This window comes from Dipodomys merriami, unplaced genomic scaffold (assembly GCF_024711535.1).
Source record: "Dipodomys merriami isolate MVZ:Mamm:240054 unplaced genomic scaffold, mDipMer1.0.p SCAF_4, whole genome shotgun sequence".
Taxonomy (NCBI): Eukaryota; Metazoa; Chordata; class Mammalia; order Rodentia; family Heteromyidae; genus Dipodomys; species Dipodomys merriami.
Genome location: NW_027205603.1, coordinates 87,385,804 through 87,398,370, shown reverse-complemented (window position 1 = coordinate 87,398,370; position 12,567 = coordinate 87,385,804). Strand labels below are relative to the sequence as shown.

At 45.5% G+C, this 12,567-nt stretch overlaps 1 protein-coding gene across 1 annotated transcript in view; it reads left to right on the top strand.

Moving 5' to 3' along the window:
* The window catches only part of Kcnq3 (potassium voltage-gated channel subfamily Q member 3), a 260,088-nt gene that overhangs the window by 210,774 nt on the left and 36,747 nt on the right, over positions 1 to 12,567 (top strand). Inside the window, exons 2-3 of the mRNA XM_069991421.1 lie at positions 9,625 to 9,715; positions 10,860 to 10,986. Coding sequence (XP_069847522.1) covers positions 9,625 to 9,715; positions 10,860 to 10,986 — 218 coding nt within the window. The remainder of the gene's footprint in view (positions 1 to 9,624; positions 9,716 to 10,859; positions 10,987 to 12,567) is intronic.

The following is a 12,567-nucleotide window of genomic DNA, read 5'->3' as shown; positions in this document are numbered from 1 at the left end:
AGAGATCAAGGGAAGATGGTTCAAAGCCAGACTGGGCATGTTAACAGATCTCTTCTCTATTAATGGCAGAAAGGAGCTGAGAAAAACAAAGGCTTTAATGAGGACAGAGACCAAACATTTGGTAACCTCTGCCCAGAAGATGATAAACAACAGGAAAGAGGCTGGAGAAAGAGAAGTTTGGCAGATGGACTGGAGGGGAAATTGTATAGGGATATAGGAGATCAGTTACGAGCCTGCTGAAGTGACACAGCTCAGGAATGGTGGTAGTTTAATGAAGCCATCAGTTGTAGAGATGGGAGACACAGACTATCTGTAAAACATTATTTCAAAGGAAAAATAGACATAACAGGCTAGGTGTGCTGGGTCAGAATATGATGCACAGCTTTGATGTGGGAGTGAAAGAAGAAATAAAAGGGCTTAGACCAAATAAACTATCATTATCATGATGCTTGAGATATGAGACGCACTGCCAGCCCTCATACCAGGGGGGATATACTTGGAGTCACTTCTTCAAACCTTGTCTTGTCCAAAGTATTTGTCCTAAAGGATTTGGTTTCAAGGCACTCATATCTAACTCTGTTTCAGTATAGATAGACAGACAGACAGAGACAGAGATACGTATATAGCCCCCACTTAACATCTCTTGAATATGTGAAATACAATCAAAAACTACCATAATTGTATTAGCTCCTTCTGTTCTTAGGAGTTTATACAGTTATGATGTGTCTTACAGTAGATGGTGTGTGAAAGACAGGGAAATAGAATTACAGTGTCTCTTGGAAGAGTCCCCTGATTCAGAAGTGATACTTATGTGAAAATCCAAATGTCTTATAATAATAACAGTGGTTTCCAGTTATTAAGAATTCACATATCCACTAGGCATCACTTTACATAATAATACAAATAAAAATTCTGTTCATTGTTTAACATAAAGAATTAGCCAAAACTTCCTCTTTTCCCTTCCTTACCAATGGAGAAACTGAGATACATTTACTCCTCACAACTCCATGATTGCAAAAAAAAAAAAATTATCCCCATAGTAAGTATGAGGGACTGGAGGACCAAGTAAGTTAAGGTACTTACCACTCACTCAACAATAAATAGTGCATTCAGAATTGAAACTCATTCCCTGATTGCCTCCCAAATTTATGCTCCCAATTATAAATAATTTGTAGGTCGGCAGGCCTTTGTCAGCAAGCTGGAAGGAAAGTGCTATTTACTGAGCACTACTGCCTGCCAGGAAGGGTTTTCTATCCATTATCTCCCAAGTCCTCTTAAAAAGGAGGTGTTCCATTGCCTCTTTGGAGGAGAATCTACAGCCAGGATGAGGCTGGACTTGAGACCCAGTGTGTCCAGCTCCAGTGTTCAGGCCTTTCCTTAACAGAAGCTCCCACCATGCTTGCTGGGGTCCTGAAAAAGTTTGCACCATAGTTTATCATGGCACTCAGTACCTTTTAGCTGGAGGTCAGCAGTGAATCCACACATAGCTGTTGGGCTGTTGTTAAACAGAGGCTATTCAACTAAAAAGAGGACATCACACTGGAGAACGATTGCATGTTTGTATTTTTCAAAACTCAAATGTTTCCAGAAGCAGATCTTCCATAATACTAAAGAAATTTAAATTGCAGGCCCTGTTCTAATCTTTATCTGTAATTTATATTAATTCCTTTAAAGAGACCTTCACAAAGCCTGAATATACCCATGTTTTATTTCTCTAGTCATTTTAAATGTTCTGTTTTCTAGTGTATCATGAATGTGTTGAAAATTCTCCTGCAGGGCACAGTAGCTCAAGCTTATACTTACTTGGAAGGCAGAGATCAAGGGAAGATGGTTCAAATCAGACTAGGCATGTTCAACATATTTCCTCTCTATTAATGCATAGCATGGTGGCACATGCCCACTTAAGGGAAACACAGTGTCTGGCCAGGGAGGAAGGAAAGCAGAAAAGAGAGCAAGGGAGCAAAGAGGAAGGAAGGAAGGAAGGAAGGAAGGAACAAGGGAGGGAGGAAGGAAGGAAGGAAGGAGGGAGGGAGGGAGGAAGGAAGGAAGGAGGGAGGGAGGGAGGAAGGAAGGAAGGAAGGAGGGAGGGAGGGAGGAAGGAAGAAGGGAGGGAGGGAGGGAGGGAGGGAGGGAGGGAAAGCAGGAAAAGGGAGAAAGGGAAGGGAAGGAAGAAGAAGAGAAGAAGGAGGGGAGGGTAGAGGAAAAGAAAGGGTGACAGGGAGGGAGGAAAAGAGGGAGGTAAACAAGAAGTGGGGAGAGAAGGAAGGGGAAATAGAGGGAGGAAGAAATAATAAGGAGGTGACATTTAAGCTGGGCCTCAAATAGGAAATGTGATGTGATTAAATGAATGAAGAGAGCTGATAAGGGAAGGGAAGAGAATTGAAGGGCTGCCATGTTTTGATTAAATCCTAAGTTTAGTGTGAACAAATGTGAGCGTAGGAAAGAATTTTGATGTGTTTTGGAGCTCTGTTGTTTGACGTGCATATATTTATAAATGCTGTATCTTCTTTATGGATTGTCTTATTAATCTGCCATGCCTCTTTTGACTCTGGTCACAATTTTGGTCTTCACTCCTATTTTGAAATTTGAGACAGCTCTATTTTGGCTACCCTCTGCATGGAATAGTGTTTTCTGACTTTTCGCTAGGAGCCTGTTTGTGTCTTGGGCTCTAAACTGAGTCTTACGTAGGCAGCAATCAGTGGGATCAGGCGTCTCCTCCAGTCTTCTAGGCAAGATCTGATGTGGGGGAAAAGTTTGCCTGGCAAACGACTTGGGACTTCTCCCTATGGCTTTAAACTTAAGGTTGACGTGGACTGAAGAAAGTGACACAGAAAGGCATGTAGGTATGGGATGCAGGTAGGACAGAAAGTGATAAGGACAGCCCCTGGCACGCGCCCCACTCCCCCTCAGCTGGGCTCTTCTCTCCACCGTGGCTCTCATTGGGCATTGCGTCTCTCCAGCCTAGAAGATGAAAAGGCGCCAGGCCACTCAGATGTCTGCCTGACTAGGCTCAGTATGTGGCACTTTTCTACCCTTAAAATGCTGCCTCCTTCCTCAGAGTGTTTCCCTGCCTGCCAGGCACTTCCAGTTGAGGCTTCTGAAATTTCAGCAAAGATAAAGCGATTGAATCAATCGCTGCGAAGGGTTTATAAGTGATTCCTTGTACTTGTACTTTTGTGTGGGGGTATTGTTTAATTCTGACTTCCTGATGAAGTAGTTATCATTATTCACCTCACACATAAATAGCATATTTGTTTGCAGAAAATGGACAAATGTTAAATGAGGGAAAAGGAAAACATCAGTCACTTCTCAAAAAGAGGCACTGAACACCTCATTAAAAAAAAAAAAAAAAAAACAAGGGGCTAGAAAGTGGTAGAGTGCTAGCCTTGCATGCATGGGGCCCTGGGCTCAATTCCTCAGAACCACATAAGCAGAAAAAGCTGGAAGTGGCGCTGTGGCTCAAATGGTAGTGCGCTAGCCTTGAGCTGAAGAGCTGAGGGCCAGCGCACAGTCCCAGAGTTCAAGCCTCACAACCACCAAAAGAAAAAAAAAATAAAAAACAAAACAAAAATTCTCTGAATAATACTGGTGGACAGTAGTTCACCTTTACCCTGTGCTGCTGAGGTTCAGTAGAAGGTAGCAGACTGTAATCAGCTCAACATATACAATAGCAGAAAGGTCTATCAGTTTACACACTACCAAGCAGGGAGTGGTACTGAGGAAGATGAAACAGACTGAGAGCTGGGAGACCTGGTTATACCTCACTCTGAGAGGAATTATTAAGGGACCACTGGCAAACCTCCTTTGCACAAGACTAAGGAATAAGACCAGGCCTTTCTTAAGGTCCCTTAAAAGTTGTGGTTAATGGAATTTCAGAGTGAGCTTGACAGGAGCCAAGTCAAGCAAAGGAAGCCAGGGAAGTCATTTTAGCTCTGACACGTGTCCTCATGCTTGTGGTCCAAGATAGCAATTCTTGGTCCTTCCCTGTAGCGTCCTTCCCTGTAGCTGTGGCAGATGTCATCAACTGATAATGGCATTTCCCCCTGGTTAACTTGACATCAAACTGAATCCCTTCCAATACACACTCTGGGCAGCCTGGACCAGACTCTACTAGTAGGTTTGTAAAATGAACATGATTTGCCAACCTTGTTCTGAGTGACTTAAATATTATTTTGGGGATGCTGATCCAAAGGTCACTGGGAGCTACCTAGATCCGGAATCCCCTGTGAGCTGGTAGTCTAGAGGGGAAGGGAAGAACTTGTCCTCTCCCAGGTGAACTGAGGGTGACCAGGTGATTTCTTCACTCTCCTCCTGTCTCTAACTGCACCAACTTACCTGTGGATTTCCTTTTGAGCTGAGTCTTGAAACCTTAGCACAGGGGATTCCTGCCTTGGTCACTCTAAAGGTGGAGACTCATTCCTAAGCTGTACAACGAATAGACCAACAAAGTGATGGAGGTCTCTGCCTCTTAGTGGCTCCCAGGAACAAGAGGGAGGAGGGACTACAGAGATGGTAGATTTTGTCTTGCTGTGGATGCAGCCTGGGAAGGGATGTCTGGTATGGTGTTTCCTTCATTTCCAGTGAGCCCAGTCCTGTTGCCTGTAGAGAGATACCTAGCATGGGTAAGACAGGGTTGTGGGCACTTCCTGATGCCAAGATGGTTCCTCAGTCACATCCACGACTTCCCCCTTTCCCTGCTGCCTGGCAGAGGGATGGTACCACGTGGTGTAAGGCAGGACACTTTGGGTCTTGTCCTTACCTCTGCATCTAGCCATGTGCGGCTCGAAGCAGCTTTCCTGGGTTTCCCTCCCACCCTCTCTGCACCCCAGCCTGGTGTGTTTGGAAGCTGGCACAGGAAGAGGGAAGAGTGCTGAGTGGACAGTAAACAGCGATTTAAGGGCATGTGAGAGACTGTGGGCCCTGACTGCAAACACAGCCAGGGTGCTGTGGACAGAGCGCTGAGTTGGCTTTTCCCAAGTGAGCTGGACATGCACACCCTTCCTCAAACAGATAGGCTGCAGAAGTGAGGGAGAAAAGGTGGACACGGAGCAGAGAAATGAGAGAGGAGGGCAAAGAAAAAGTGGAGAATGGAAAGGGAGGGGAAAAGTAGAACTGGCCAGGGAGTAGGTGGCATGAGACAGAGGGAAGGAAGTGATCAAGTAGACATGGAAACCGAAGTGACAAATGACAAGGTAAGGAAGAGAAGGAAGTTGGTAATGCATGGAAAGGAAGAGAATCAAGACAGAGGAGGAAGAGAAGGAAGAGGGGGAGAAGGAGGAAGACCTGTCGAACAGCACATCAGGTTCAGCCACACATCTGGGTTCTGTTGAGGGGACTGACAAATAGTATATCTGGAATCAATTCCTATTTTAAGGATACACTGATATTTGCAAGAAACTAAGGTGTGTTTCTCCTCTCAGGGTAAGGGTAGCTTCCTAGATCTGAGCTTTATAGCTGAATGACTGGTCTCTAAAAGTAGATCTATGCTGCAAGGGAAAGGGAACACAGAGCTATGATGGGTGTTTGCTGCCCCCTCCTGGCTATATCCTGTTACTGCGTCCTCCCTGCTGCTCTGTGGCTGATGAAGGCATATGGGATCTTGGTCATGGCTTCAGTCCATCATCTTCCTCTCTCGTCAACTCATAACAACAGCCCCTGACCACTGCCTTTGGAGAGCTGTCTTTGTTAGATGGATGCAGATAGAACTGAAGATGAAGACATGGATCATAGGAACTTACTGTCTGTGTGATACACTCCAAAAGGATCTGTGAATTCCTCAAGTGGTAGAAAGCATCTAGACATACTGAGTGTCTGACATAAAGGTTAAGTGGCAATTGAGTCACAGAAATAAATAATAATGACAATAAAATGATTCCAAACTTAGGAATTGCAGCACTAGATGTGAACTCTTCATTTCCCAAGGAAATTGTCCTACATTTCCCCTATCTTATATGCCTTCAGTTCCAATAATGGGACAATGACTGACTTGTAAAATCGCTTCATTTTCCTTTTGGTGGTATTGGAGTTTGAACACAGGGCTCTGTGCTTTTGAGGCCTTGTCTACAGCCCTTTTTGCTTTAGGGTTATCTTTCCAGATAAGGTCTTGTTTGGCTGGCCTGAAACTACCATCCTCCTACCTATGTTTCTGTATAGCTGGGATTACAGGTATACATACCACACTTAGTTTTGTTCTTTAGGATGATGTTGTGGAATTCTGCCTATGCTGACCTCGAACTGTGATCCTCCTGATCTTCACCTCCAAGGTAACTAGGATCCCAGGCATGAGTTGTAACATGAGGGCTGAAATGGCTTTTATCCATTCATTAAACACTATGGCTTCCTGTGACTTGCCTGAGCTAGTCTCTGGAAACAGAGAAAAATTGACCTAGCATCTTCTCTCCTGGATCAAGTTTCACCAACCAGGTGCTATAGTTATAGCCCCTGCATCACATGGTTACCCTTCCTTTGTGAGGACTGGACACATGGCTCCTAGTCCACTCCATGTGAGCTTCCCATCACTGCACAGCAAGTGGTCACTGGATGGCAGGCAACGACATAGACTTCTTTATCTCCCACTTTGTGAGCATCATGACTAGATCTCATGCGTTGGGCCTCACAGAGGTGAGGTGCTGGCTGGCCTGCGTTCTTTCCTTGAAATCATCCTCCAAGCTCTCATGACGGCCGCTCCTTGCAGTTGTAGGAAGGGCCCTACTTTCGTGCTGCCAACCGCTGGAGAGCTCCCTGGTCCCAGAAGCTGCTGCAGCCCCTTGACATGAACCCCTGCAGCCCCCTCATGGCAGGGTAGCCCTCTCCAAGACAGTGGATGATGTGTCACTGTCACACGTGTGGCCATCCCGTGGTCTTTGCCATACAACAAACTAAGTAAAGGAGTTAGGGCTACCATGTTTGCACTGTTCTGTTGTCAGAAGTAAGTCATAGGGTCTGCTTGTGCTCATGGGTGGGGTTGCCCTGAAGCATGACTCCAGGCTATACTGAATATGCCTGCCATGTGTGCCTTGTAGAGTCTCTCTGAGCGTTGCACGCGTGCGCGCGCGCACACACACACACACACACGCACACGCACACACGAGCAAGGGAAGAGCTCAGAGGCTGGCTAAAGGCTCCTATTCATGCTCAATAAGTTTACCCCAAGCTTCCTGCCTCCTTGTACGTTGACCTAGCCCTGGTCCCCATTTCTAGTTTTATGTCAGCCAGTTGCAGCACCTCTCACCTGGCTGAGGTCTGTGGCTTGCATTGTGAAATCAAGACCGTGGCATTTTAGTTCATATGGTTCTTAAACGTCTTTTAGTGTGTGAATGATCATATCTACCTTGGAGGTTGTCATGAGGCTGAGGAGATGGTAAATATGAAATAACAGGTAGTTGGTGCTGACTGTGGTAATGGTGGGATCGATGTTCTGTCTGTCATCATACCATTATCATCATCACCATCACCATCACCACCAACCCCATCACCATTATATTCAACACCATCACAACACCATCCTCACAGCCATCACAGTTAGCATCATTGCCAGCACCATGATCATTATCACATCATTACCATCAGTCACACCATCATCAGCACCTTCATTTTATCATCATTGCCACCACCATTATCATTTCCACCACAACCATTACCATTATCACCATCATCATTATCAGCATTATAATGATTATCATCATCACCACCATCATTACCCACATCATCACCTCATTATCATCCCTACCACCACTACCATATCTGCTGTTACCCTCATCATTAGCACCACCCTAGCTTGAGAAGAGAACCAGAGACCCAGATTAGGCAGATTCCAGGCATGGATCAGAGTCTCTCAATCTGAATAAAATGTTCAAACAAAGGAGATCTTGGTTAAATTCCTAAGCAAGGTTAAAAACTTAGATCTTCAGGCCTGCAAGTCTGCAGGTTTGTTGATCATAAAAATGTGCTCACGATTACCAAGAATCCAGGCCAGGACTTGGGTCCCAGACAAGACCAGGAGCAGGATTTCCCTACGGCCCAGCCCTGGCCTTGCGCTGTGAGGCAGCTTTCTGCTGGGTCAGACTTGTGCGGTCAGCCATCACTGAATTCCAGCTCCAGTCTCTGTGTCTGCCACAGATATGTATAAATAATATGTGTATTATAGTATCTATAATGTGATTAAATATAATTTAGTAGAACATATACACATAGATACTTAGAATTAGAAAACACGAAAGAAGCATGGATTGAAAACTATTAGCACAGAGTTGTTACCTGCAATAGGAAGGCTTGGAGTGCCACTAAGCCCTCACCCATAGATGCTGGCTAGTCCAGTCCCTCAAACATCTAGGGGTCCTGACACTACTACTGAACCAGATACTTCATCAGAAGCAAAACTCTGTGTGTGTGTGTGTGTGTGTGTGTGTGTGTGTGTGTGTGTGTACACGCATGCACACATGAGCGCACACACAGACCCTGGGGCTTGAACTCTGTACCTGTGTGCTGTCCTGAACTTTGGTGCTCAAGGCTAGCACTCTACCACTTGAGCCATTTTTTGCTTTTTTTGGTAGTTAATTGGAGATCGGGGTCTCACTGGCTTTACTGCCCAGCTTTTTTTTTTTAAGCCACTGAAACTTTTTTTTTTAATTGTGAAAATACCGTATAGGGGGGTTACAATTACATGGGCAAGATAATGAGTACATTTCTTATCAAGCATTGTTGCCTCCTCCTTTGTTTCCCCTTCCCATCCCTTCCCATCTCCCACCCCATCCACTCCCCCCGCCCCCCCCAGCCCCTGGCCAAAGTTGTAAAGTTCATTTTTCGACATAATGACTTGTACATCTCATTGTTGCAATGGGTCCTCCTGTATCCCTACTTAAACGATTTGTTTTTTCCCTTTCCCTCCACAAATTATACCAGCATCAAATACAGTGAAAGCAAGGGTTTGAACCATGATCCTCAAATCTCAGCCTCCTGAGTAGCCTGGATTACAAGCCTCAGCCACTGGCACCTAGCACAAAAACCAATTTTATTGGCTGAAAAAAATCTCTTCCCCCTCCCCCCCTCTCAGAATTGTTTTCAGTTTGGTTCATACTGGCACAGAGGAAGGACCAGACAACCTCAGTGAATGTTAGAAGGCCAGTGTCTGGCACCCTGCTATCTGGGCTTCCTCTTCCTCCTAGCATTTCAAAAACAATTCTGAATAACCCCAACATAAAGAAGTTGTTTCCTTTAGTAGCTACTGATTTCTTCATATTCAGCACATCTTAAGTTGCAGTTCTGGAATGTATTCATATTCTCATTGTTTGTCCAAAAATCTATGGTAAGCTCTTGGCCATTCAAGACTCTACACCCTTGCCCTCCTCCCCTGGTTGGGGCCCAGAGGTCCAGTCTGACTTCTAAGAGACCTATTCTGCTAACTAGCTGGTGAAATAAAAGCACTCTCCTTCCTTAGCCTCTCTCAACCATGTTTTCTTTAACTAGGACTATAAATTCCTGCCTGACTTACAGGTTGTCATGATGATTGATTAGGATGGCATAGAAAACACATAACCGCGTCCAGTAGTAGATGCAGGCTCGTTCTGGTGCTCTCCTGATCTTTGCCTCGACTGAAACATACTTCCTCACCTTTCCCCTCTCTAGGTTCCTGATTGTCCTGGGCTGCTTGATTCTGGCTGTGCTGACCACGTTCAAGGAGTACGAGACGGTATCTGGAGACTGGCTCCTGCTGCTGGTGAGCTTTGCTGGCCGGCTTAGGCTGACAGCCATGTGATGAGAAAAGGCCATTGTCCCTGGGTGTATTTCTGCCTAACACTTTGGCCAGCCCAATTTAGGCCTGAAAAAGAGCCATGCTTTCCATACTTGGTGATGTCACCCGGGGCTCAGGTGGAATTGCCGATAAGAGTGTGCTATACTGATTAAAGATAAAGGCAAATATACAAGTCCAGGTAAACACCATCACATTTATTACCAAGTACAGCTAGCTACCCAGTCCTCCGAACATTCACGCAAAAGCACCCTGCATCCTGATAGCTGCCCTTAGGATTTGGTTTCTCAAAATATAAACTGGTAACTTCTATAACAATATTTAAATACAATCTTTTGAAATTTGGGGTCACTGCCCAACCCAGGAGCTGAGCTGATTAACTATTGATCATAATTAGCAATACCAGGGACCAGGCACTGTCCAAAATTAGTAGATTGTACAAATTTCTTTCCAACTAACTTTACTTGTTCAAGGCTCCTTCAGAGAACTTTGAAACCAAACAGAGTAGCCAGGCACGGTGACTCTTATTTCTTCTAATCCTAGTGACTTGGGAGACTGAAATTGGGAAATTATAGCTCTAGGCCAGCCTGGACAAAATAGTTAGGACAATCCTCTTCCACCTCTCTGCCCCAATTTGAACAACAACAACAACAACAACAAAAAGGCTGAGTGCAATGGCCTTTGTCTATTATCACAGCCAAGCATGAAGTATAAATAGGTGGATTGCTGTCCAGGCCCACCCGAATGAAAAATGAGACTTGGTTCAAAAGAACAATAACAGTGAAAAAAAAAGGGATGTGTCATGACCCAAGTGGTAGAGTAGCTACCTGCCAGGCTAATGCCCTGAGTTCAACACTCAGAACTTCCAGAAAGACAGAAACAATCCCTTGGACCGAACACTTAGAAAAAACAGACAGTCACTTTGAAAGGCCTAACAGTATTCAGAACCAATAGTACATCAGCATGAAGATGTGACCTCCAGACTCCCCAGCCACCACAGCAGCAGCAGCTGCAGAAGCAGGAACACAGCTCCTCAGACCTTCAGAGCAGCTCTGTAGCGCTGACAAATGGCCCCAGCTAATCAATCCTCTCCATATGCTTTTGCACGCAGGAGACATTTGCTATTTTCATCTTTGGAGCTGAGTTTGCTTTGCGGATCTGGGCCGCCGGATGTTGCTGCCGATACAAAGGCTGGCGGGGACGGCTGAAGTTTGCCAGGAAGCCCCTGTGCATGTTGGGTAAGCTCTGACTCTTTGAGTCCAAGGATGGCCTCAGCCGGTGAGATGCACCATTTCGCTGAGGAAATTTTAAGCAGCGATTGTGGGAACTCACGTGGCCCTGTGGAGGCCCACCCAGCCTCTGGGCTGCTGTGAACGGGTTCGAAAGAACAGTTCCAGGTGCTGCAGTTCCAGCTTCTGTGGCTGTCCTAGCCACAGAGCGGACACGCTCCTTAACTGTTGGGAATCAGGGCTCATGGCTTCCATTTGGGTTGTGAAGGAACCACAGCTGGCACTTACGTTATGAAAAGTGTGCGTGTGTGCGCATGTCAGGACATTTTATTCTCAGTTCTTTCTCCACCCTTTCCTTGTCTGTTGCTCACTTTCTTTTCCTTCCTCTTTAATTCCTTCCTGATGGGGGTAACACTATTCTTCAGGCTTCATTTTTTAAAAATTAGTTATACATATATTTTTATTGTAAAGCTACTGTACAGAGGGGTTACAGTTACATGAGTAAGGTAATGAGTACATTTCCTGTGGAGCATTGTTGCCTCCTCCTTTGTTTTTCCCCTACCATCCCTTCCCTCCCCACCTCCCTCCTCCCCCACCTTCTTCTCTGATGTGGACATCAAGCTGTGTGTATATGTGTGGGTTGGATGGATGATTTTGTGATGGATTGTGCTCCAGCTGAAACACCTTCCTGGTATTCCAGGTTAGACCCCTTCGGGACAGGTGTGTTCCCACAGAGCCCTGTCCACTAGCTGTAATAGGGCTCCAGGTCTCCCTTCTCCCCCACCTTCCCTGCAGGGAGGAGTCTTGTCCCAGGACCACATTGTTCTTCGGCCTTCTTTTCTAGCGTCACTACATTTCTGACCCTATCCATCTTGGCTCCTTCCCCTGCATGGTCTTGGCAGAAAATACTGCTTCTCTGCATGTGCTTGACATGAGAACAGTTATCATGACCTTTGTATTCAAGGCAGCCTCCATCTGGACCAAACCTGCCGTCCTCACAGAGTGTCATAGACCACAGAATCTGAGGCGAATGAATCTGGGTTTTGCAGTATGAACATTCAAGTGTGCAAACTTGCAGATAACTGCTGCAGACTTCTCAGCGCCTAGCTGTTGGATCTCAGCTGCACAAGGTCTCCAGGGTGGTATTCCCTAAGCCCTCACTTGCACTGGAGAGAGCATGACTATATTCCTTTGCTGTCTCCTTCTCTCCACATACAGGGAAGATGGGTTGATGGTGGAAACCTCAACTTGAGAAGCATAGTAGTTCCTGCCTCCCAGCACCCCATCCACCTAGGGAAATTCTGGAGCACCTTAGAAAAGACATGATCCATTTTTGACAAACAGGGCTAAATGAAGACATGTGTTCCAAGCTAAGACAAGGCCATACAGACAGGTGGACATATGAGAGCACTGTACAGTGTGCTTAGAAAAATGCATTGCTTCCAGAAGTTTCTTAGGGTCTCCAGGGAAAATACTTTGTTTAATATCCCTTTGGATGCTGGTGTTCTGGGGTCAAAATCTTTCAGAAGCTTTCTTTTCCCCTCCTCTGTTTGCTAATAAATATAAATAGATAGATAGATAGATAGATAG